The sequence below is a fragment of the Gracilinanus agilis genome, chromosome 3, assembly GCF_016433145.1.
Source record: "Gracilinanus agilis isolate LMUSP501 chromosome 3, AgileGrace, whole genome shotgun sequence".
Classification (NCBI taxonomy): domain Eukaryota; kingdom Metazoa; phylum Chordata; class Mammalia; order Didelphimorphia; family Didelphidae; genus Gracilinanus; species Gracilinanus agilis.
Genome location: NC_058132.1, coordinates 122,434,185 through 122,461,333, shown reverse-complemented (window position 1 = coordinate 122,461,333; position 27,149 = coordinate 122,434,185). Strand labels below are relative to the sequence as shown.

At 38.6% G+C, this 27,149-nt stretch overlaps 1 protein-coding gene across 1 annotated transcript; it reads left to right on the top strand.

Annotated features, from left to right (window-relative positions):
- Positions 1 to 26,065, top strand: C3H13orf42 (chromosome 3 C13orf42 homolog). The gene is made up of 4 exons (XM_044668947.1): positions 1 to 417; positions 22,208 to 22,355; positions 24,442 to 24,682; positions 25,894 to 26,065. The coding sequence occupies exons 1-4, from the start codon at positions 1 to 3 to the stop codon at positions 26,063 to 26,065; spliced, it is 978 nt and encodes a 325-aa protein (XP_044524882.1).
- The last annotated feature ends 1,084 nt before the right edge of the window (positions 26,066 to 27,149 follow it).

Sequence of the window (27,149 nt, the reverse complement as noted above, 5' to 3'; positions counted from 1 at the left end):
ATGTTTAGAAAGATTCATTCCATCTTTCAGTCCAACGCCCAGAGGAAGTCCATGACTGATGAAAGCTCTTACTATGATGGAACCAGCCCAACAGTAAGGCTGATCCGCAGTAGCTCTGTGTACGTTGTAGGGGGCAATGGGGAGAAATTCAGTGAGTCCTTAAAAAAGTACAAAAGCACGACCAGCATTGACACCAGCATGTACTACCAGCACTACGAAGAGGACCAGGCATGGTCCTACTGCCGGACTCAGGACTGCTTGCAATACTTACAGGACCTTTTAGCCTTGAGGAAAAAATATCTTGACAGCCTCAATGATTTGAAGGCCAGTCGCGCCCAAGGGATTTCTTCAACTTCTTCCAAATCTTCCAAAGGAGGAAAAAAACCTTTTGCCCCATTACATCTTAAGGAACCTAAGGTAGGCACAACTGAATCATGGTGCGTAGACAAGATTCTTTCCAGTTTTCTGGCATAATTTTCTCTGAGCATTGGCCACTTTCTTTCTTTCACTGTCCAGATTATTGACTTACCTTTTTTATATTTGCAGTTCTTCCTCAGAATACTCCTTTTCCTTTTCTTAGGCCTAAGGAATGAGAACTAGACTCATTCTTATTTTTAATGCTGGGGAAGCAGAGGCAGATAAGCAAATATACACAATATCAGATGAAAAGTAAAAATTCAGATACTATCAGTTCTTTCCAGAGATCCGAGTTTGTCATGATATAAACCAAACTGGAGGGTTAACTTCACACCTCCCCCTTAACTCAGGTGTTTTGATGATATTTCCATGGATACAGAGACAATCAGTGACTTCATAGGATCCCAGAATTAATTTATAGAAGGGGGAGAACTCAAACTCACAAACTACCTATAATTGTTGGAATGCCTCAAGTTTATCCAAGACTTTGTATTTTTAAAAATTGTCTTTCATAAACCTTGTTTCATTTTGCCCTGACAACAGGCCTTATAGGTATAGCAGGTATTATTATTCTCATGTTATAGATGAGGACACGGAGATTTAAAGAGATGTTAGATCACATGATTTCTATTGCATCATCTCTTTTATCACTCATATTTCAGTTTTGTAAGCCTGAAACTGACCATGTACGTGGGTTTGAATCTCTGTTATTTTATGAAATTTTGTATTTTAATTTCTCTTGTATTTATATCTATGTATTTATAATTAGGTTATAAACTACTTGGGGCAGGTCCTGTAATTTCTCCTTTGTATGTAACTCTTTACAGTTCTGTGCATTCAGGGCACACTTGATGAATGTTGAATGGCTGATTGATTGACTGCCAAATCCCAGGCGTCATGGGTCAGTCTGTCTAATTGAAACTGTCTGTATTTAACTCCAAAGTGAGCAGCTCAAAAAATGATTTGAGCACTCTGAAAATAAGACCATAGGCTCCTTGGCATTTGTATAAGAAGAGGAAGAATGCCCTACAGTATACTCTTAGTGGACCAACTCTTGCTATATCATATTAGATGTACCATGCTACAATGGAAAGAATCCACTTTGGACTCAGAGATTCAAGGTTTAAGTCACACTTCTGATGTCAACTTTGCCACCTTGGGAAATTCACTTAATTTCATTAGACCTCAATTTTCTCTGTAAAGTGAGGTTGGACTATATGGATCTGAGGACTATTAAGGCTCCTGAAAAAAAAAGATTAATTGGTATTGCCAGTGATGATGAATATCAATATATTGCCATAATTAATCCCCCCTCTCCTTTTCCCATTTTCCCTCTGTCCCTCTGAAGGGAAACAAGTAGATTAGGAGTAGATGATATGGGGTAGAGTATACAGGAACATCGGTGGAATAAAGATTCTACGAAAACTTTGGGAATTCCTTCAAAAATCATTCCATTGCTCTCCATATCAGTCATTTACTTGGAAGCAGCAATTAGGGGCCAAAGATTGCAGAGAAGACAGTTTGTGCTTCATGATATTCCTTGTAGCTCCTTAAGGTCAGGAAAAGATGCAATTTTCTAATCTTTGTGTCTCCATTATGTAGCACAATGCTTTACAGGTAATAGTAGGTATTTAATAAATATTTGTTGAATTAAATTATGTTAGCTGCTTAGAAGTAGCTACTTGTTTATTTCCCTTTCTAGATTATAAGCTCTTTGGGTGTAGGGACCCTTTCTTAATCATCATTATGTCAAACATCATGCCAAGCCTAGAGCTTTGTAAATAGTGTAAAATAATAGCAAATAATAAATATTGAATTAGACTATCACTGAAAAAGCTCCTCTCTGAGAATCAAGTGAGGAATGTCCATTCTCCATGTTCCTTTCAAGATTCATTGGTAATCTCTGATAATTGGTATTCTATGGAGAAACTACCAATGCTCTAAAATGCTGGTTCTATAAGTACATTAGAAGCTCCAGAATGGGAAAAATCAAGAGCATGGCTTTGAGAAAGAATTCTCAAGTCTGCCTCAGATTCAACAAGTATTTAATTAAAATATTTATTAACAGCGAACAGTATCTAGAACATTGGATGAGCTAAAAAGCTTAGTTCAGATGCATCCTTCTCTCATGGATGTTACAGTCAACCTATGCAAATAATTACAATAAAAATTGTATGATAATCACCCTGTAGAGGATCCAACCATGTGCTAGTGGTGCTCTCGAAGAAACATTTGGCACTGGCATCCTTAGTGTTACAGAGAGAATGATTACATGTTGTAGTTACAGGAAAAAGTAACTGTAAAGTAATCTGGTTGAATTGATGGAGAGGGATGCGAAAGGAAGTTCTTTCTCCTTCCTGTGTCCCAGAAGATATGTGAGAAGCACTCTTCTCTCCATCAACTTATCATTCCTATCAAAAACTTATATTTTGTAAAAATTTATAACCAAATTTATTTATAACCAAATGTACAAAGGCTACTTTATGAACAGTTCAATCCATGTCATGTCAAACATTGTTTTAGTCATCTGTACCTGACTGAGGATAAGGAGCTTATAGGAAAGAATTCAATTTAATTGAATTCAGCACACATTTATTAAATACTTACTATGTGCCATGCACTAGATTAGGCATTAGAGATAAAAAGATAAAAATAAAATGTTTCCAGCCATTATAAAGCTTATGGACTTATGAAGATATGTGACTTACACTCATATAAACATGGTAAAAGGTTATCTTAAGACCCAAACTGAGTCTGGGAAGAAGATAAGAATTCTGAAAAATGGAGATCAGGAGAGAATCTATTCCAGGCATGAGTAATGATGACTTTTGAGAATATTCAGATGCCAGAGACAGAGAAGGAGTTTCAGAGTTTGAAGAATTGTTTTTACTGTGAAGTCACCTGTAAAAAATATCGACATCATCTGGAAAGTATAATTCATTAATGAACTACTAACAGCTTAGCTCCAATTAATTTATCAAATTGACTCATTAGAAAGTAGTCTCTGAAAGAATCCAGGATCAATAGATTATAATTAGGGGAGTAATTAAGACAGTTCTAAAATAAGAAAAATGGAGGGGAGGAAAGAAGGAAGGAAGGAATGAGTGAAGGAAGGAAGGAAGGGAGGGAGGAAGGAAGGGAGGGAGGAAGGAAAGGAGGAAGGAAGGAAGGGAAGGAAGGAAGGAAAGAAGAAAAGAAGAAAGGAAAAAAGGATGGAAGGAAGGAACAAAGAAACTAAGGAAGGAAGGAAGGAAACATGGTAGAAAGAATAGAAAGAAATTAGTATTTATTAGATTCCAACTAAGTACCAAGAACTTTGATAAGAACTTTTCCAATATATCATTTGATCCTCACAACTATCTTGGAAGATAGGTATTTATCTCCATCTTACTGCTGAGGAAACTGAGGCAAATGAGTTAAGTGACTTGCTTAGTGTGACAAAACTAGTAAATGTCTATTAAAGCTGGATTCAAATATACATCTTTCTGTCTCCATATCCAATGCTCTATCCATTGTTCCACCTAGTTGCACTGTCTAGAAGGGAACATTGCTAAGATATCTGAGGACATTGATTCCTTGGAAAAAATGGGCATAAGGGTTACCATGAAGGAGCTAGATGATAACTTGAGGCAAATTTTATTTCTTTTATAGTTTTCTGTATATCTGGTATTTTAAGTCATATAGAACCAGTAGGCATCTGCCCTAGGCCATACAATCTCATGTATGAGAAATGACAAAGGAAAAGGCTTCATCCAGCCTATTGATGCATTATAGTGTTATTGATGCTTTTTGTTTTTATGCCATGGGAATTTCTAAACATTCCTCTAACCAAGCACACACCAACAAACCAAAGAAAAATAAGTTGTGAAAAACCAATTAACTGAACAACTCAGTTGACACAATATGCAATATTCTATAACCCTCTTCAAAGACAGTTTGTCTTTCTCTCATGCAACAGAGACAATAAGCAATTTTTTTTCAAAGCTTACTCCATGTAAATGATAGAGATGGACACTGTGGGGTAGTTTTGTAGACAGACCACTTCACCTATCCCTGGAATACACAGCAAAATCATGAGCATTTACCTTGTGGTTTTTCCAAAAATTATGCCATTGTCCCCCTTCCTTCTCTCTATTTTTGCATTTTGGGAGCCAAGTTACAGCATTGGTGGCTGGTGTATTCTCCCCTTTCTGCAGGAAAAAAAAATCTGGTTGATCTGGTGAGGGAGTTTCCTGAGCCTCTGGAAGTATGTAAGAAACACACTTCTCTCCATCAGTTCATTACTCCTATCAAAACTCAGCTTTTAAGGGGCAGTTGGGTGGCTCAGTGGATTGAGAGCCAGGCCTAGAGAAAGGAGGATCTGGGTTCAAATGTAGCCTCAGACACTTCCTAGCTGTGTGACCCTGGGCAAGTCACTTAACCCCCATAGCCTAGCCCTTACTGCTCTTCTGCCTTGGAACTAATAACTAGTATTGGTTCTAAGACAGAAGGTAAGAGTTTTAAAAAAAATCCTCATCTTTTCCAGAAAGCTTTCTCTGATTATTTTTCCCAATTCTGGTTCATTCTCTATTCTGAATCTTCACATCACTTCTGTTTAAATTTCCTAATACATTACTTGGCTTTTGTTGATTTGATGCCTGGAAAACTATTCTAAAATGATAATGGAGTCCCAACTAGATCATGCCAACAGCATACCATCTCCAGAACCACCTAGCCACCACTTTGGTGGGGAATATACATATACAGGGGATTTCAAAAGCCTTAGTGTAATTTTAAGCTCTTAAAGATTAAGACTGCACTAAAACTTTTGGGACCCTCTCTCTATATACTTCAGTATTTAACAAATTCTTGATTTGATCATTGTGAGTTCTACCAATGAAGGTTACATTATCTCCTGGACTCAATCTCTGAATCCCCCCAATTTAATATATATATATATATGTAAATATATACACATACATATAGAGCATATATGCATGTGCATATGTTATAGATATAGACACCATATCATTTATTATATCATATATTTATATATACACACTAAACACACATATATACATTTACAGTGTATATTTACATGTTATATATAGGTACAATATAGGTATATACACATATATTATATGCATATATACATCTATATATATATATGCTATGCTTCAGTATTTTCAATACTATATACTACCACATGTACCATATACCACCTGTGGTATATATTATAGATGGTATATTATAAGTTATTTATGTGAGTGCCAGGCAGTGCAATAGACAGAGCTCCTGGCCTAGAGTCAAGAAGACTTGAGTTCAAATCTGGCCTCAGGCACTTACTAGCTGTGTGACCCTGGGCAAATCCTTTAACTCTGTTTACCTCAGTTTCTCATCTGTAAAATGAGCTGGAGAAGGAAATGGCCAACCACTTCAGTATCTTTGCCAAGAAAACCCCAAATGGGGTCACAAAGAGTTGGTCAAAAATGAAATGACTGAACAACATAGGGAGCAAATATGTGGACAGCACATATCTATCTGTGTGTATATATGGGTATATATGTATACATACATCTTTACACACATATACCATAGATGTATGTCTATGTATCTGTGGGCAACTAGGGGATAAAGTGTTGGCCCTGGAGTTAGGAGGACCTGAGTTCAAATCTAACATCAGACACTGCATAACTTTGTGACCTTAGTCAAGTCACTTAATCTTTGTGAACCTCAATTTCCTCATAGAGCTGGAGAAGGAAATGACAAGTCACTTTGGTCAGTATCTTTGCCAAAAAAACCTCAAAAACTTCAAATGCAGTCAAGAAGTGTCAGATATGACTGAAAACCACTGAACAACAGAATGTGTGTGTATTTGTTTTTGGCCTACATCTATGAGTTTATTGGTATAGGGAACTCTTGTTGCGGAAGTTCTCTCCACTGATGGAACTCATTAATTTATCTTTAACTCACTTTTCTTAAAGGATCTCCTGGGGGAGAAATTTAAGGGTTAATTGACTTGTCTATGGGGGGGGAAGAGAGAGAGAGAGAGAGAGAGAGAGAGAGAGAGAGAGAGAACTTGAACTCAGGTCTTTTGACTCAGTGGTTTTCAATGAAACACAGTTTTTGAATGATGAGAAAAACATGGAAATAAATGGGGAGGGGGTGTATAGATAAAGGCTTTACCAGGTAAGTAATGAGTTTAGGAGGTATAATATAAGGAATCACAGAAAAACAGACAGTGGGCCTCTTTCAAGCACTCAATGCTGTGCAGTGTAAAGTAGTAGAAAGGCCTGGAATTAAGGGTCTCTGTAGAATTCAGTCACTGCCATTTACTAGCTATGTGTGGACAGGTCTCTGCCCTTTTGGGCTTCAGTTTCTTTGTCTATAAAATGAAGTGGTCAGTTGTACTGAATTAACTCCAAGGTCCCTTCTAGCTCTAATTCTTTAAGTGCATCCAATGGGCCCCGTGAGATAACTCTGGTCTAACTACAGTTTTATCACTCCCTTGGAGAAAAAGACAGGCCAGGGTTGTGAGATCAGATGGACCCAGCAGAAAGAATTGCAAAGATCAAGCCTAGGAAAACTATACAAATAGTTCTATTGAGGTTAGAAATCTAGGCAAGAACCCCAGTGGACTCGGGCTTGGAAAGTTGCACACAATTATATGTGTGAAAAAAGTCATCTGAAATGCAGACCTGTGGAGAGGGGAGGGAAACCTTGAAAGGGGCAATTCTGAAAACCTCTGAAGGCTGAGTGTGAACAGCAAATTGGACAAGGGTCTGTAATGTGATATGGCAGAAGAAAAAGCCCATTCTATTTAGAGCTGCCTGCAGAGCTGCACAAAAGTGTCACTGCGTCATGGAACAGTATCCCTTTGCTCAGTGTGACACTAGGGAGCCTGCTGATGGAATGCAGACTTCTGGGTTTAGTGAAGAGATAAACCAATGGCAGCAGTCCAGATAAGGGGAAAATACTTAAGAGAAAAGGCAAGATTGATTGAAGAGCAATGTCTTAGATGGGACACTGAAACTCTCCATATCAGTATTTGTTCTAAAGGTGAATTCAATATAGGTTAAGCCTGTCTTGGACCTCATCCATCCAAAGGAGTTTGGTTACTCAAGTGCCTTGACAACCTCTGTATGAGAGATAGTGTTATACAGAGAAAGGAGTCCTGTACCAGCTTCTCATCCTAGCTTTTACTGGCCATCTGATCTTAGGCGAGTCTCTTTCTCTGCCTCAGTTTTGTTGCGAGTGAAATTCAATAAAGATAGACTGAGACATGTTTTCTCTGAGCCAGATAATGGTTTATTAGCAAGGGTGCTACCTGTTAATAAAGCAAGTCAATGGCTGCCTCAGTTTAAGCAGGCAGTCCACCTTTTATAGATTTGGGGAGCACAGAAACCAAAAAAGCAGAACGGGATAGGTGGGGAAATAATACAATCGGCCAGAGGGTGGGTGACATTATGGAGTTGAGAAAAACAAGGCCAGTTCCATTATTGAGGTACAGGGAACAATCTGATTGTCGACAGTTGTGGAGTTGGCAGAAAGTAGACTACTTCCCTGCCAGAATTCAGTTCTATTCCATCACAATCTGACTTGACCTCCTAAAAGGAAATAAGAGGGAAATTCCCAATCAGGGAAAGATACTGAAGACTTTCTTTTACAGGTATAATGAAGGGGCCAAGCTCCAGGAATGCTCCATGGACTGAAGTTGAGCTAGAGCCAACGGGGTGGAGTTTCCTGATTACACCCACCCAAAGGTTAGCACAAAAGATTGGCTCCTCATCCAGCAGTCCAAGCCAACAAATCCATCCATAATGACTGGCTCTCATTCTCTAGGCCTCTCCAGTGGGCATGACCATTTCCTCCACAGATGTTCTTAAAGAACCCAAGGCTCACCATCCTTTAAGCTCATAAAATAGATGAGAATCCATTTCTCAATTCCCTACAAGCAACATGAGGAAGCTGGACCCTAAGATCACTTCTTTTTTTTTTCCCAGCATAAAGTAAGTCTGGCAGCTAGTTAGCTCTGGTGGTAAAGAACTTTACTGCCTCTTGGCCTGACATACTGATTTTTATTGGGGTAACAAAAGGAAAGGGAGAAGGGATATTGATAATCAAATGGTGGTCTGACAAATGAACATTAGGAGGTAATTGTCCCAAGATACAACCACTGGATCTTAAGACAATAGGCATAGCTAATGCCCTTCACTCATATTCACTCAGTCCCTAGTTCCCCTTTTTATGTGTTCTACCCATGAGGAACTTCGGTGGAGTTGGTGGACAGCTTCAGTGTCAGGAAAAACTTCCTCACAACGTGAACCATGCCCAAGTGGAATGAATAGCTTTGAGGTGTATATGGCAGGGTGGGGAGGGGGCAGGAGGCAGGGAGGGTTCCCCTCCTTGGAAGTTCTCAAACAGATGTTCAGTGATCATCTGCCTGGGGTGTGAGTGGGGATTTCCTTCCTTTCAGGGTTAGACTTGAAATTGCAGATGTCTCTTCTGGCTTTCAAATTGTGGAATTCCATATATATATAATATATATTAGAATTCTATATATGTACTAGAAAAAAGATGGGCCAGCCTTATAGGGAGAGTGAGAATCCCAAAGGAGACCCAAGTGCTCCATTGCTATACAAAAATATGTCCAGAAATTTAGAAGAAGGCTTTAGCATATTGAGCTGACCAGCCATCTATAGCAGATTTACCCACTAATGGGGTCAAGAGTCACGCAGGATGATGGGCAGTCGTGTGTAGGCTTCAGTCTCGATTATGGACAGCATTGCCCACACCAGTGAGATCCACTGAGAAAAGTAAAGTCCCTGGGCTACTCCTCTGCGCTCCATGATTAGCCCACCTAAGATCACGTCTTGGTCTAAAACGAATCCTGTTGCTATCACAAGGGAAGCGTTAATGAGGAATTGAAATGACACATGGAAAAGCACCTTCATAAATCGATAGTAATAATAATAATAGCTAACATTTACACAGAGATTACTAGGTACCAGGAACTATACTAAAGTGCTTTCCAATTTTCTCGTTTGATCCTCACAACAGTCCTGGGAGGGAAGTTCTCTTATCCCAATTTTGCAGATGAGGAAACTGAAACAAAGAGAAGTGAAGTGACTTGCCCTGCTAGTAGGTTTCTAAGGTTGAATTTGAACCCAAGTCATTGATTCCAGGCCCAACTATATCTACTGTGCTACTGAACTGATATTCAATAGAGTGATATAGGCCATATAGACCTCCAAATCAGGAGGTCCTGGGTTCAAGTCTTGCATCTCATGGGAAAGTCACTTAATAGTGGTTGAGGCAACTCTTTAAGATCAGTGTCCTTTATCCTTTTTTTTAATGCCATCAACTCCTTTGTAAGTCTAGTGAAGCCTTCAAAAGAAGGTTTTTTTTTCAAAATGCATTAAATAAACTACATAGAATTTCCAAGGAAACCAATTAGGCTGAAAATGCAGTTATCAAAATATTTTTTAAAACAAGCTCATGGATGTGGAAAAATCAGAATTTGGAATCTGGAATTACCCCCACAGAGTTCTAAAACTGTGTACACCCTTTGATTCAGCAGTATCATTGCTGGGGCTGTTTCCTAAGGAGATCAGGGGAAAAGAAAAAGAAGTTCTACGTTACAAAATATTTTTAGCATCAGTCTTTATAGTGGCAGAGAATTAGAGATTGAGGAGATGCCCATCATTTGGGGAATGGTTAAACAAATTGTGATAAAAGATTGTGATGGAATACTACTGTGCCATAAGAGCAGATGAACAGGCTTATTTGGAAAAAAACTGGGAAAGAACTAATAGGATAATGAGCAGTGAAATGAGTAGAACTAAGAGAACATTATCCACAGCCCCAAAATTAATACTTGAAGAATTAGTTGTGAATGTTACCACCAGAGAGTGGATTAGAAGGGAAAACAAGAGAGCCTTAATTTGTATGAACATGTTGGTCTCCTAGATGATACCTTCTGTTATGTGGGAAGTAACTGGAACATTTGTGGATAATTCTATTCATAAATAAACAAAAGAAGAGAATGGGATATCCAGAAGGAAACAGACAATCAGGAAAGCTTTGAAGGTTTTGTATGGCATTTATCATGTGTTTATGAAGAAAAGTAAACTGAACACATAAGAGATTTGTGATTTCATATATATATATGTATATATATATATAATTTTCTTTGCATATGGTAATTCTTGCTTTATTTTAAGGTTATATAAAATTTGAAATTAAATAAATATAAGTTCAGGGGTCCCAGATTAATATGACTTACTTTAAGATTAAGCTGTAGGTAGCATAGCAGAAAGAACATCAGGCCTAGAGTGAGGAGGACCTGGGTCAAAATCTGGCCTCAGATCCTTTCTGCCTATGTGACCCTGGGTAAGTCACTTAGCTCTAGTTGCCTAGCCCTTGCCACTCTTCTGTCTGATCAGTTGTAGATAAAAAAGAAGCTAGGTTGTTTTGTTGTTGTTTTTTTTTTTTAATTAAGCTGTAGCAATGATGTTCATATGCATTGAACAAGGGAGTTTCCTCACACTGGTTCTCTGTCCTATTGAAACCACTAGTCCAGGATCAACCCAAGGTATTATAATTTACAAAATCATTCTAGCTCTATGGTCCTACAACCTGTATTCGTGGCAAGAGTTTTCCAAGGAGGCTACCAGGTAGCTCTAGTTCTGTTTTTTTTGTTGTTGTTTTTTTTAAACCCTTATCTTCCATCTTGGAGTCAATATTGTGTTTTGGTTCCAAGGCAGAACAGTGGTAAGACTAGGCAATGGGAGGTGGGGTTAAGTGACTTGCCCAGGGTCACACAGCTAAGAAGTGTCTGAGACAAGATTTGAACCCAGGACCTCCCATCTCTAGGCTTGGCTCTCAATCCACTGAACTACCCCCTCTAGTTGTGTTTGCCACAACAGCAATTGTGAGATAAAATTACTGAAGAAGAGGAATTATTCCTCATCAGGCAAAGAAATAGAAAATGCTGGATCTGGAGCTAGGGGGAAATTTTGAGGAAGGCTGGTTCAGTGCATGAAGACTAAAAGAAAGGCATGTTTAAGTAGACGGCTTTGGAAATCATCTTCCTGTAGGTTAATTTCTTTATCAAGAGAGGAGAAAAAAAAGCATGATGGAATCAATTTAGAAGCATTTCAAAGAAAGTCAAGTACTAGGTAACTATGTGAATGAATTTATAAGAAACATGTCCTCTTAGGTTAATCCAGTCTCTTCAACAGCTCTCTAAGGGACTAGAAACCTAAGGGGGAAGCAAGCGAGAGACAGAATCTATCTTGATTTAATAAAGTTGTTTTTAATTGCTTTTGTACGATATTTTCAAAAGAACTGGAAAATAGATGGTCTAGAGTGGAATCGCCCTTTAAATATGGATCAGAAGGAAATTCCAAGGGGACTACAGGGTTCAGGGCTGGAAAGCTTCCAATAACTAACAGGAACACTGTATATGCACAAAAGCATCTTTCTAAGGCATTAATAATAGTAATAATAATAGCTAGCATTTTTTAACCCCTACCTTCTGCCTTAAATTCAATACTAAGTATTGATTCCAAGGCAGAAAAATAGTAAGGGCTAGGCAATGGAAGTTATGTGACTTGTTCAGGGTCATACAACTAGGAAGTGTCTGAGGCCGGATTCAAATCTAGGACCTCCCATCTTCAGACCTGACTCCCTATCCAATGGGTCATTTAGCTGACTCATTTATATAACATCTATTATGCGCCAGGCTCTATCCTAGTATTTTACAAATAGATGGATACTAATAGATTATCCCCATTTTACAATTGAAGAAACCAAGGTAAGAGACTTGCTCAAAGTCACACAGCTAGTAAGTATCTAAGGCTAGATTTGAACTCAGGTCTTCACTCTAGATCCGGTGCTCTGTCTACTGGGCCACCTAATTGTTTTGACTAATTGGGTTATAATCTTTAAAAGGTAGTATTACATAATGGTTAAAGTAATAGACCCAGAATCAAGAACACCTGAATTTAAATCTCTTCTCTGATACTTGCTAACTGTGTGACCCTGGACAAGTCTCTTACCCTTTTAAAATACATTTAAGCTTTAGTTTCTTCATCTTTAAAACAAGAGAATTGAAGCAGATGACCTCTGAGATCCCATCCAGCTCCAAGTCAACGACCTCCTATTCTCTTTCTCCAGTTTATATTACACATCTGCTCTTCATTGTCCTCAGTCATCTTATCTTTCATCATCACTTCATTCTGCTTCTCCCTACAAACATTTTCCTTTATCCCAATAAGAAAACAGGAAAACTATTCCTTTCTCTATGTGCCTAGGTGGTTCAGTGGGTAGAGTGCTGGCCTGAAGTCAGAAAAACTCATCTTTTTGAGTTCAAGTCTGTCCTCAGACATTTACTAGCTTTGTGACCCTGGGCATGTCATTTAACCCCACTTGCCTCAGTTTCCTCATCTGCCAAATGAGAAATGACAAACCATCCTAGCATTTCTGCCAAGAAAACCCTGAATGGGGTCACAAAGAGTCTGACATGACTGAAACGACTAAACTAAATCTCTCACAGGATAATATTGAAACTCAAATGAGATTTTGTATGGGAAGTGATTTCTTTAAAAACTTAAAGCACTAAATGAATGTCAACTATATAATTATAGGATTTATACATACAGGATCCTTAGAGAGCATCTAATCCAATGCCCTCATTTTACACTTGAGGAAACTGAGTCCCAGAGAAGGGAAGTGGTTTTGCCCATAGTCCCAAAACTAATAAACGGCAGAGCTAGGATTCATCATCTAGTTGTCTTGTTTCCACTTTTTAGATGTCTTGCTATCATCATATCAACCAGCACAGGGCAACTTGGTGGTGCAGTGGGAAAAGTGCTGGCTCTGGAGTCAGGAAGACTCATTTTCCTCAGTTTGAATCTGGTCTCAAAACACTTATTAACTTTGTGACCTTGGACAAGTCACTTCACCCAGTTTTGTTCAGTTTCCTCATCTGTAAAAGGAGCTGGCGAAGAAAATGGCAAAGCACTCCAGTGCTTTTGCTAAGAAAACCTTAGATGTTAAGGAAAAGCTAGGTGGCTCAGTGAATAGAGAGTCAGGTCTGAAGATGATAGTTCCTGGGTTCATATCTGGTCTCAGACACTTCCTGGCTATGTGACCCTGGGTAAGTCACTTAACCTGAACCTCCTAGCTCTTACCAGTCTTCTGCCTTTGAACTGATGCTTAGTATTGATTCTAAGGCAGGAGTTAAGGGTTTAAAAAAAAAAAAAGAAAAAAAGAAAACCCCAGATAAAGTCATAAAGAATCAGACATGACAAAAAAACTACTAAACAACAGAACAAAAATTTATATGGTGCTTTCAGCTCTGCAAAGTATTTTCCATACATTCTCTCATTTGAGCCTTTTGATTAATTTAAGAAACTTTAAAAAAATTCAAGAAAGGTAGGATGATCCCTACTTTAGAGATGAGGAAACTGAACCATAGAGAACTAAAAGAATTTGCTCATGGTTGTGTAGCTGATATGGGATTTGAAACCAGGTTTTTCTGACTTCAAGTCAACAATGGCATGCCACTTAGACCCCACATAGCTACTCTACCGCCTCCGTGAGACCTTTAATAGGGAATGTTGGTAAAATAATAGCTGACTAGATATTATATAGCACTTTAAGATTTGAAAAGTCCTAGACATATCTCATTAGATCCTCGCAACAGCTCTGTAGGGTATGCATTATTATTATCCTTATTTTACAAAGGAGGAAATTGAAGCTGAGAGAGGGTAAAGGGACCTCGACAGGGCCACCCAGTTAGTATGAGTCTAAAGCAGGATTCCAACTCCAGACTTCTTGTATCCAAATTCAACACTCTATCCACTTTGCTACCTAGTTGCTTTCACTGCAGGGGGCTCCTGCTCTAGATACTATACTTCAAATAGCAAAAAACTAGTTGGATTCAATGTATCTGGAAAAGAAGGGCAGGAAAGATGGCTAGTTTGTGAGAGGAGGTCTTTCTGTGGGAAGTCCTCGTTTCTGAATAATGGAGTCTTGGTTGCACGGTGTACAAAATTGGTCAGGCATAAATAATGCTGTTAGTGGTGCATGATTGCCCATTTTTCACTTTGCAGCCACAATCAGAATTCAAATGTTCTTCCAATAGAAATAAGTTTTGTTATGATAAAGGGATGAATAGGCCACCAGAGGCTTCTGAAGTAGACTCAGAAGAGCAGACTCTTCTAGGTCAGCTCTTGAGTTGACTTGTCTAAGTTTCCAGGTGTGGCTGGAACAGGACCAGGTACACAAGGCAAGGGAAGGAGAAGCCCGAAGCTTCTCCTGAGATCTCCTGAAGCCTATAGGTTTGGAGCCAATGAGTTTTGGAAGCCAGTAAAATGTTCTCGTGTTTGGAGCATTGGGCTGGGCTGCAGCTTTGAGACCAGGCTGGCAAACTTTTGAGAGTGCAAAAGATGCTGGCAATGCCCCAGCTGAATTGCAAAGAGAGGTCAATGGTTGGACAGTGATTTATTTAGCTAAAACTTTACATGCAAAGATATCTCCCCAATGATCATACCAGATGAATTATGAGAGATTCACAAGAATCCAAGAAAATAACAGTAGCAAATCTACCCAAAGATGGCTTCTGTCCAACAGCATAAATAGCCCCCAAGACTGAGCTCTTTTTCCTATTGGTTTATTTTAGTCTTCTAAAGGTAAGAGACCTGGGGGCAGCTGGGTGGCTCAGTGAATTGAGAACCAAACCTAGAGATGGGAGGTCCTAGATTCAAATCTGACCTCAGACACTTCCCAGCTGTGTGATCCTGGGCAAGTCACTTAACCCCCATTGCCTAGCCCTTACTACTCTTCTGCCCTGGGGCCAATATACAGCACTGACTACAAGACAGTAGGTAAAGGTTTAATTTAAAAAAATAATAAAGGTAAGAGACCAATGCTTGTTTTCTTTGCATGTCCAAATACCAGGCCTTAACAATTTATTCAGACTGCTTTGAGATGTCAAATTTCCAGTCATTTAAAAATTAATAGGAGAGGTCAAGTGAAGGGTTAATTGACAAGCCACTTGGAGGAAGGAGGCAAGATCTCTGTGAACCATTGGCTCTGGAGTCTGCAGACTTGGACTCAAACCCAAACTCTGACATTTCCTACCTATATAACCTTGGGTAAGTAAGTCACTTCAACTCTGTAGGTCTCAGTTTCCTTATCTGTAAAAAGGGGATAACAATAGCACCTATCCTACAAAATTATTTGGAGGACCAAATATATGTCCAGTACTTTGCAAACTTTAAAGTGCTATATATATATATACATAGATGGATGACTATATATTCATTGTCATATAGAAATATAAATTCTAGTCATCTGTTATTTACTAGCATTCTCTATTAAAGGTAGCACAGAGACAGCAGAAAAACTACATGGGGACTATGGATTAGATCATGTCTCAGGTCTCGTCTAACTCGAAATCTACAATAATAAATTGTATAATTTACATAGTACTTTAAGGTTGGCCAAATGCTTGATAAGATTTTCCTTAGAAATCTCTGAGGGAGGGAGAGGCTAATATTATCTTCATTTTGCAGATACAGAAACTAAGAAAAATGAAGCCACTTCAGGGTTATCCAGATGATCAATGTCTGAGGCAGGATTAGGATCCAAACCTTTTTTTTTAAATCCTTACCTTCTAAACTAAATATTGGCTCTAAGATAGAAGAGTGGTAAGGGCTAGGCAATTGGGGTTAAGTGACTTGCTCAAGGTCACACAGCCAGCAAGTAGCTGAGATCAAATTTGAACTCAGTTCCTCCTGACTTCAGACCTGATGCTCTATTCATTGAGTCACTTACCTGCCCCTTAGAATCCAAATTTTCCTGATTCTAAGCTGCTTTCAGTTATCATCCTATGGTGTTAAATGCAATGCTCATGAGGCAAGATTAACAATAATAATTAATGCTAATTACTATAATTTATGTAGCACTTTAAGGCTTGCAAAGTGCTTCTCCATACATTTTCTCATTTAATCTTTACAACAAACCTGTGAGTTAGGGGCTATAATTATCCCTATATTTTCAGAAGAGGAAACTGAGGCAGAGAGAATTTAAATGACTTGCCTAGGGTCACATAGCCAGTAAGTGTTTCTGAGGCAAGATTTGAACTCAGACCTTCCCGATTCTAAGTTTAGCACATTATCCTATGTACTATCTCTCTGTCTTAATTGAGATACCTTCTTTAAAAGATGTTAAGAATTTATCAGAAACTTCAAAAACATTAGAGTCCTTTTCCCTGTGGAGTCAGCCTATGTAGTTCATATTATGTTTCCCTCTGTCTATTCACTTTATCCTCTTCAAACTTTTTTATCTAATGCAGCTGTGACATTTCAATGTAATTAAAGTAACTTTTTTTAAGTATGAAGAAATGCCAGGAGCAAAAATAAGGGATGAACAGAGCCAGGACTGAAAGTTAGGAGCCTTGGGCTCAAGGGTGGGCTTACAACTTGAATGACTGGACTTTCTTAGGGGAGAAATGTTTGTATGGCATAGTTTTAAATTTAATCTACATGATTCACATTTTTATCTATCTTTTTCTTAAGTAGTTAATGAGCAAAATCATAAATCAAACTCTTATTTGTAACGTTTGCCTATTTCTCAAGTATGAAATGAAATTTGAAAATTTAACAACTCTCCCTGGCAGGTCTGAACTGGTTCCAGCATGCATTGCCCGAAGCCGAGTCTTGGCTACCTCTTATTGGTTATATAACTTAGGGCAAGTTGCTGCTTCTCTTGAGACCCTCTTCTAGCCCTCCAGTTCTATAATATATGATGTAAGATCAGAAACACAGTTATAATTGAAAGCCAGATACAGCAAATGAGAAAGAGCTAGTGAATCTGAACAGTTCTACGACTTAAAGCCACTGTTGGCCTTTAAAACTTGGAGTGTTTCAATGATTTCGAACCCCTCTTTTTCCAATAAAAATGTCTCCAAAGACTGTTATTCCTATTTCATGATACAATGAAACATGCTTAGGAAATGACCTGGATAAGGAGGGAATCTATCCAAAGTACCATTTTGCTGTGGAATTGTGGGTAGACTTTTCAAGCAGGTTTCAAACTTACCAAAAGAGTTTTAAATGCAAGGACGTTTCAACAATGTTTTATTTTCTTATGACAAAAAGAAATGATTAGATGTGGTCTGAATCCAAGAGCATGCTCTGTGAATATATATTAAAAAAAAGAAGTCAACCTATTTGAAATAGTTCTTCAGAAATATGAATTTCATGTAGTTTGGACATATATGTGAGAGGCAGCATGTCAGGAAGTGTAAGATTAAAAATTAATATACAATATCTCCAAGTATTATATTTAATAATATTTATTAATAATAAATTAAGGAACAAGATAATAAAAAGCTAGATTGAAGAGGGAGCTAACCCCACCACGGAAGTGAGAGAAAAGAGCGAGAGGCGGAGTTATACCAGACTTACAAACATTACATAAGGATGCCACGTGGATGAAGGGAAAAAGATTCTGGGAGATGAAATCCAAGAGTTCAAGATTTTCTAATTACACAGAGGCATAGAAAGCTGCCCTTGGAGCTGGGAATATCTGAGCTCTAATCTAGCCTTTGACATCTACTGGTTGTATGACTGGGTTTAACTTCTCAAAGATCTAAGCAAGAGGTGTCAAATGGGTCTGAGGGCTACATGAGACCAAGAATAGGATGCAATTGGAAAATATTTAACAAGATAAATAAAAATACAATAAAAGATAATGCTAAGATATGATTTTCTATGTCACCATGGGCCTGTAGGGATCTTTATAGACAGATTTTGACACAACTGTTCTAGGGAACCTCTTAAACTATAAATTTCAGAGAAGATGCCTATATGCTTTGGTAGAAAGTTTCCTTACCTGGGAGTTTCCCATACCATGAAAAACACAAGTCGGAGTCTATCCCCTATTTGTACACAGATGTGTTTAGATACATATATACGCATGCACATACAGAGAAATATTATCACATTTTCCACCATGCCAAGCTATGACTTATTCTTTTACTTTTTCAAACCCTTACCTTCTTTTTAATATAGAAGAGTGGCAAGGACTAGGCAATCAGGGATAAGTGACTTGCCTAGGATCACATAGGTAGGAAGTATATGAGGTCAGATTTGAACTCAGGTCCTCTTGACTGCAAACCTGGCACTCTAACCATTGTTCTACTTAGCTGTCCCTTACAATTTCTACCTGATCAGCTTTAAGATGTTAACATTTCCCAAATAAAATAAAAAAAATTAGATCTCTACTTGATTAAGATTATCTGAATTCATAAATGTTTTAGTCAATGTCCCATTTTCTTCCAAATATTTTTATTAACTATTTCTGTTATGTTCTAAATGCCATGGTTTAGTCTCCTTATTAGTTTATATGTCCATTCTGTCCTTCTTGTCATCTATCTATCTATCTGTCTGTCTGTCTGTCTGTCTGTCTGTCTGTCTGTCTGTCTCTGCCTGTCTGTCTGTTTGTCTATCAATCTATTCATTTATTTACTTATTTAGATAGCTAGGTGAAACAGTGAATAGAAAGCTGGGCCTAGGAACCAGGAATACCTGATAAAACATAAAGAACCCCAGGAAAGAACAGTGTGGGGAAAAAAGAACAGAATCATAGCACCTACCAACCAGGATTATTGTGAAAATCAAATGAGATAATTATAAAGAGCTTAGCACTGCACCTACCACATAGTGAGTGTTATATAAATGTTAGTTACCATTATTATTACTGTTAATTCTGTCTTCTATTGTAGCTTATCCATAATATATCCATCATATATGTGCTATAACTCCCATGATATTAAGAGTAGTGAGGAAACATAGAAAAAGTCCTAGATATAGAATCAGAAGGTAGGGTTAGAATCTTGAATCTACTGCCACTACCTGGGTAAGCTTGAGTAGATCACTTCACTCCTAGTACAATAAAGATAATTACCTACCTCACAAGGTTGATGTGAGATAATGCACATTGTAAAGCAATATATAACTCTGACTTATTATTGGAGAAATACTTGGAACCCCTTGAAGGCTGCCCCAAGTTCAATGCCTTTTATGGGAGTGAGTAAATAACCATTCAGAACTATAGCTCATGAACACCCACTAATATACTTCTTTTATTAGCCAACCAAAGCACAAATGAATGCAACCCAAAAGATATTTTATTAAATAGCATAGTGGAATGTTACAGGGAAGATTCAAGGAAGAAATGTGGCCAGGGCTATTCACACTTCAGAGGCGACTGCTTCCCCTACTGGAAAGGCACCATTATTTCTCATGATCCTTGCTAAGTTAGGATCTTCTATGATTCTGTTCTTTTTTTCCACACTGTCCTTTGCTGGGGTTCTTTATGTTTTCTATGGCCAGCTGCTGCTTGAACTTTTCCCCTACTGGGGAGAGCTCTAATAGTTTTTGTATTGCATAGCAACAGGGACTATTTAGCTCTTTTGTGATTTCAGGCCCTAGCCAACTATATCCAGCCAGCTGGCTAGAGAAACTTTTAGACATGTATGTTTGTTTTTCAAACTCCCTTTCCCCTATTGCTATTACTCTCTCAGTCTAGATTCTTATTAAAGTTAAGGTTAAACATTGATTTAAAATCCTATTGTACTTCTGAGCCACTAGCCTGGTTCCATTCTAGTATTCCAGCGATTCTACTTAATGGAACTGCAAAGAAGCTAAGGTGAGAAGATCTGATTAGAAAGGGGAAAAAAATCTGGAGCTAGGCTAAAAAGATCTGGAAGGAGCTGGTGATACTGGTGACTTTTGCACTCACCAACCAAAATTATTTTATTTTCCCATGTCCTTTTCCTGAAAAGCCACTAAAACCTTTCCCTCTTTTTCTTTCTTTTGTGACCTCAACCCATTCCATAATGAGAACACAAATTTATAGAATCTCATCAGAATCAATGTCTGAGCTCAGTTAAATCTGCACAGACTCAGTATCAGAAGGCTGCCTATGAAATAATGATTTTTGATAGTCACAGCACCTCATTAAGTTCATAATAATAACTGAAACTTATATATAACACTTTTTTGCAAAAAAAGAAGTTTGCAAAGTGATATGTCTATATTATGTTATTTGAACCTCACAATAAGCCCAAGAAGTAGATATACAGGTATTACAATTATTTCTACTTCACAGATGAGAAAACTGAGGCTTAGCAAAGTTGAATGATTTGGTGATCACACAAGTAGCAAATGCCATAGGCTAGATTTGTATTCAGGTCTTCTTGACTCCAAGTCCAGCATATGCTACATTTCATTACATTATGGCATATTTAGATTGCTAGATGGTAAAGTGGATAGAGAGCTGGGCATAGAAATCAGGAACACCTGATATATTACACTATAGGTATGGAGAGATTTCAATCTGTGCTAGTGAACAACTTGTTCATACCATACATTAACTGAAATATATCCTAATGTTACCACCTACAAAATGGTTTTTCTATATTACTTTGCTTGAACTTTACAACAACCTATTAGATGGATAATATAAGTATTATGCCTATTTCATAGATGTAGAAATTGAGGCTCAGAGATTAGACCAAGGATTACATAGCTAGGGAGTTGCAGAACCAATTCAAAACTTTCAACTCCAAGACTAACTCCTAAATCATACAACTTCAGTACTCTGTACTTTGTAATGTTGCTTCTGCTAGCTGTTTTTTGTAAATATAGCCCTCCTTTCCTTCTGTCAGAGAACAATGGTAACCTGCACAAAATCTAAGAGTTGCAAGGAGCCTGAGAGTCCATTCAATAAAACTTTCAACATTCTATTTCTTATTTATCTGAAGGAGAAAAAGACCCAAGAGAAGCTATAGACAGTAGCCTAGGGTGCCATATATCAAGGACTGCCTAAAAAGAAATGGCATCCAGGCACATGCCAAAGATATTGTGAGTTTGATTTCAGACCACTGCAATAAAGGGAGTCACAAAATTTTTGGTTTCCAATGAATATAAAAGTTACGTAGTTTTAATGTAGTGTAGTCTTTTAAGTGTGTAGTAGTATATCTTTGAAAAAGAGCAATGTACATGCCTTAATTTAAAAATACTTTGCTGCTAAAAACTGCTAATCATCCTTGGAATCTTCAGTGGGTTGGAATCTTTTTGCTGGTGGAGGGTCTTACATGGATATTGATAGCTGCTGACTGATCAGAATGGTGGCTACTGAAGGGTGGAGTGACTGGCAATTTATTAAACTAAAACAACAATGAAATCTGCAGCACTGATTAGCTCCTCTTTTTACTTGAACACTTGGAGGCCATTGTAATGTAGTCACTTATTTTAATTTCGATATTGTGTCCCAGGGAATAGGGAGGCTGGAGGAGAGGGAGAGAAAGGGAAAATGGTTGGTCAATGGACCACTTCCGAACACCCAGAGCATTTATCATTTAAATTAATTGTCTTAGTGGTTGCTTTTCATGGTGCCTCAAAACAATTACAATAGCAACATGAAAGATTACTGATCACAGATCATCACAAAAGATATAATAATCATAGAAAAGTTTGAAATATTGTGAGAATTGCCAAAACATGACACAGAGACGCAATGTGAGCATGTGGTGTCTGCCCTTTTTCTCAGCAAATATTTGTTGAAACAAATCCTTTAAATCTCATTAATTTGCAAATAGAAGACTCACAAGTTATTTCTATTTGAGACTGCTATTGCTCAGTTGGGTAGCGATTCAATTCAGCAAACATTTGCTTCTTAACATCTTGGATGATAGTAGCTCAGTGCCTTCTCTCTTATTGGTGTATTACAGAAAATAGCACCAAAGAAAGCCCCACATTTGAATGCAGATGTAATGGAAGCCATTGCTTTCTTCGATTCCATCATTGCTGAATTGGAGACAGAGAAACGTCCCCGAGGTCCTGTGGCAGAACCTGCAAATGAAGACGTTGACTTTGATGGTAAATGCACCAAACCCATGGAAAAAGGAGCTCTTCGGGTGGCCAAAGGAGATGGAGTGGGTGGTGATATGGGCTTTAGTTAAAGTCATGGACTGATGCCACCATCTTCACTCTGGAACTCCCAACAGTACCTCCTGCTTAGCTCCACCCACATCAAGTCTCTCAATTGTCATCCATCTCTTCAGGGTCCTTCTTCTTCTACTCCCCAGTATTTCATTGACAGTGCCATTCCCAAATAATTTTTATTATTTATATTATATTATATCATATCCTATCATATTATATCATTTATTAAGATAAAGACCACTGACATCTCTTAACCCATAATCCTATAGTGTACCTGAAGGGAGGAAAGAAACAAGAATTTATTAAGCATGTGTGTGTATATATGTGCCAGGCTTTGTGCTAAGCACTTTATAAATTTCTCATTTGATCCTTACTACAAACCTGTTATCCACAGTTTACAGTTGAGGTTGTTCAATCAAGCCAGACTCTTTGTGACTCCATTTGGAGTTTTCTCTGCAAAGATAATGGAATGGTTTGCCTTTCCTTCTCCAGCTCATTTTACAGATAAGGATACTGAGGCAAACAGGGTTAAGTGTTTTACTCAGGATCACACAGCTAGTAAGTATATGAGACCAAATTTGAACTCAGGAAGATGAATCTTCCTGACTTCAGACCCAGAACTCTATCCACTGAGCCACCTGTCCCTGACAGTTGAGGAAATAGAGGCAAATAGAGGTTAAGTAACTTGCCCAGAGTCATTAATCTATCCAAGACCAAATTTGAACTCAGGTCTTCTTGACTCCAGCTCCAATATTATCCACTGAACCACCTAGCTGCTATAGAAACATAGTCTTTCCATAGGTGGAGTTCAGCACAATCTCTGGTGCACCTAGAATTAAACAGGATTACTGCCCTACCCTCTCCCCCCACTACCCAACTTCAGAAAAGATAGAGGGAATCTTTTCTCTCTCAGGAGAGTGTATTATTAGTCTTTTCTTGAGAGAACTGAGCAGGCAAATTGAGCTCACTTTAAAATTACTATTTATTTTGCAACCATTTTGAAATGTGATTTATCAACAGTGGTCTAATTAAATGGTATTTTCTTTCCTGTCTTTATTCAATCTAGACCAATTTAGGCATTTGGTGTGATTATTCCCCATTTCTGATGAAGTATATTCAGTGCCCAAAGTGAATTAAACTCCCCCTTTTTTTGTTCTTGACGGTCTGTCCTTCATAGCAATGTGGAGGATATTTTGATCATGACTAGAGTATGTAAAACGTTCCCAAACAATGCCCCTCCACTGGATTTCCTACAGCTGATATCTGGAGAGGAGTTTGTTATTTGTTAGACTTTGGTGGAGATGTTTCTGAGGGAGTCATACCTTTGTTTGACTCATTATTTAAAGCTGGAACTAATGTTCTTTAAACAATTTTAAAAGCTTTTTTTATTATGAAGTAAACAGTCATTAATAAATATTTAAATATAAAAAGAAGATTGTATGTGAAATTGTGAACTTTCTGTTAATATAACTTACCTATTAAAAGCATATATTAAGTTTAATTAAGTTTTAACAGGCACCTAGGTGGCTCAGTGGGCCTAGAATCAGGAATATCTGAGTTCAAATCCAGCCCCAGCCACTTATTAACTGTGTGACCCAGGGCAAATCATTTAACTTCAGTTTGCCTTAATCCACTAAAGAAGGAAATGGCAAACCATTCCAGTCTCATTGCCAAGAAAACTCAATGGATGGTATGGTCCCAGGGTCATGAAGAGTTGGGCACAAATAAACAATAACAACAACAAAATTTCTCTGTTTGTGCCCCATTCTGACTTTGTGCATGTTCTGGGTATTTTTTACATTTAAGTGGCACTCCATCTTTTTTTCTGACATCTCTGTCACTTCTCATCAATTTCCTTCCTCTCTCCCATAGAAATACTCTCCTATAAACAATAAATGGCATCCTTTTTTTGGCCCCAGCTGCTTCCTTTACTGTCTTTGTATTTTATTGATCCTGAGTTGGGATTCACCTTTCCTTGATTCAAGAGCCATAATATAGACAATCTCCTTCTCTCCTCCAGTGGCAACCAGCTCCCAAGAACACAGCTTGCACTCCAACTGGATCCTTCGGGCTCCTCGAAGGCACTCAGAAGACATCACATCTCATACCATTCGAATAGTGGAAAGTCATCTTCGGAAAAACATTGAAAGGAGAACCATCAGCACTCAGAGGAGGCTGGAGAGGCATCCCATTTACTTGCCCAAGGCAGTCGAGGGTGCTTTCAGTACCTTAAAATTTAAGCCCAAAGCCAGTGAAAGAGAGTAAGTACTTAAGATAGCCAGAGAAACTAAATGGCATTCAGGAAGATGAGCTAAAATCTAGCCTCCGACACTTACTAGCTGGGCAAGTCACTTAAACCATTTGCCTCAGTTTCCTTATCTGTAAAATGAACCAGAAAAGGAAATGGCAAACCACTCCAGTTTATCTTTGCCAAGAAAACCCCAAATGGGGTCATGAAGAGTTGGCCATGACTGAAATAATTCAACAGCAACTTAAGATAAAGACCAAGAATAGTTTATGTTCCTATTTGTCTTTGTGGTTTTCAAAACACTTTCTTCACAACAAGCTTCAGAGGGTAGGGACTGGGAGTTTTGTGTTTTTGTTTTTTGTTTTTTTCAATTCTAGACTTGAGATTTCATCCATTCTGGGGAGTTTCCCACTGTGGAAATTTCCTCCATTAAGGCATATCAACAACTTTTCTGTAACATAATTTTAGAAAAATATAAATCCCTTCAATCCGGAATTTCCTTATGTGAGTAAAGCCACAGATTTTATCCCTATCTAGTCTTAGTGAGCTTTCTCTGGCACTAAGAGGTTAAATGTTACCCTCTTAACTGCATAAGTAGCATGTGTCAGAGGCAGGATTTGAACTACCATCTTCCTGCCTTCAAAGCTAGCTCTTTAACCACTCTGAGCAAGTATTATCCTATTTTACAAATGTAGAAAGACTCAGAGAAGTTAGGTTACTTGTCCACAGAAATACATCTTGAAGGGGTAACTAAGTGGGTCAGTGTCTAGAAAGACCATCCTGGAGCCAGGTGGCCCTGGGTTCAAATTTGGCCTTAGATACTTCCTATCTGTGTGACCCTGGGCAAAGTAAAGGTTTCGTGGGCACACACACACACACAGATGCACACACACACACATGCACACACAGAGCTTGAGCTGAGGTTTTATTCATGTTTTTGACTCTTAAGACCAGTACTCTTTCCACTGAAGAACATGCTGTCTCTAGTGACATTTCTACACTGCCCTTCCTTCTCTTTTAATTCCCCCCGCTGAGGAGAGTCTCCCCACATCCCCCCATAACTTTCCTCTTTTTTTATGTCAATGATGCATGTCAATGGCATTTGGCAAATGACCACCGCATTCCCAGGGAATATTGAAGATCAAAGGTTTCTTGAGGTCTGTGGTGCTGGAGGGCAGTCCCAGGTTGAGCTTAACTGCCTTCTCTCTGCCTCTGTCCTTCCAGCCTGGGCACCTCCAAGCAGATTCTCTTCAGCCTAGCATGTGAAGAACCAGAATGGGATATGGAGTTCTCCCTGGAGTCAATGGGAACACCAAGAGAAGAGAGCTACGAGACAGAGGTTCTCTCTGGACAGTGGTTCCTTTCAGAGAGGCCTTGGCAGCAGACTATGTACTGAGACAGCGTTTGCCCTTAGACCCTTTCCCCAGAGCTGGCTTGGTCCCTCAACTCTGTTTTGGGGAGAAACAATTTGATGCTCAGTTCAGAGCAGTGTTTGGCATGAATTTAAGACTAAAATATTTCTGCTTCATAAAAAAAAAAATTACCACCAAACAAACGTCCTGGGATGGAGTTCCACAAAGCAACCTGTCCTCTCTTCCCAAGGCTTTGTGCCTTCTTGTTGCCAAATAGTCCTGCTTAGGTACCCCATGATTGGATTATATGATGAAGGCTTGGCTTTTGAGGAAAATGATCTCAAGCACCTGGTTCCCTGAGGCCAGGCTGGGATGCTTCCTAGATCAGAAACCTCTCTTGCCACAGCCTTCAAGACTCACTGTTCCCATTTATTGTTCACTAGACTGACCATTCTTTCCTGTTCTGCCTAATGATCTAAAGTATCAGGTGTCCAAGTAGGTATTAACGACATTGGCTGCCACAGAGAGCAGAGAAAGAAACTTTCCTCTGATCTGGTGAGAAATGTTTTAGTTCTGGTCCTCCAAACAAGTTTGCTAGGGCTTTCCCCTTCCCATTGCCTCCCTACTCTACTTCCTCCCAGAAAGACCCTGACCATGCACCCTGAGGGGCCTCCTTCTTTCACAAGGACCTTCAGCTCAGAGGCGGAAAAATTTAGGAAATAGTTAACTCCCCCCACCCCCAGCCCCCTTCTTATCTCCTTCCATTATTTCTTCCTTCATTCTAGTTAAGAGTTCAAAGGAACACTGAGCCTTCCTGGATGTTCCAAGGGAAGAATCTGGGCAAACTGTTTCAAGATTAGAATAACTATGCTTCTATTTTGTACCGAAAGGTAGTTCTTCCATTATTTTCCAATTCCCATCCACCCTCCAACCCTCACTGATCACAATCAGTAATTGGATATTTGTGGTAGGAGAAAATGAGAGAGGAAGACCAGTGGGAAGAAAGATGTATGCAGCCCCCTTTTAGACTCCCATCAGCCACAGAGAAGGGAAGGAATTCAGCTTCTTAATTGCCTTTACCTCAGAAAGGGCTAGAAAATATACTTAGCCCTCTCTCTCCTCTTTCCT

Coding starts and splice junctions, on each gene's coding strand:
- C3H13orf42 (XM_044668947.1), top strand. CDS start 1: ATGTTTAGAAAGATTCATTCCATCTTTCAGTCCAACGCCCAGAGGAAG. Junction 418..22,207: donor TACATCTTAAGGAACCTAAG/GTAGGCACAACT, acceptor GGTGTATTACAG/AAAATAGCACCAAAGAAAGC. Junction 24,683..25,893: donor CCCAAAGCCAGTGAAAGAGA/GTAAGTACTTAA, acceptor CTGTCCTTCCAG/CCTGGGCACCTCCAAGCAGA.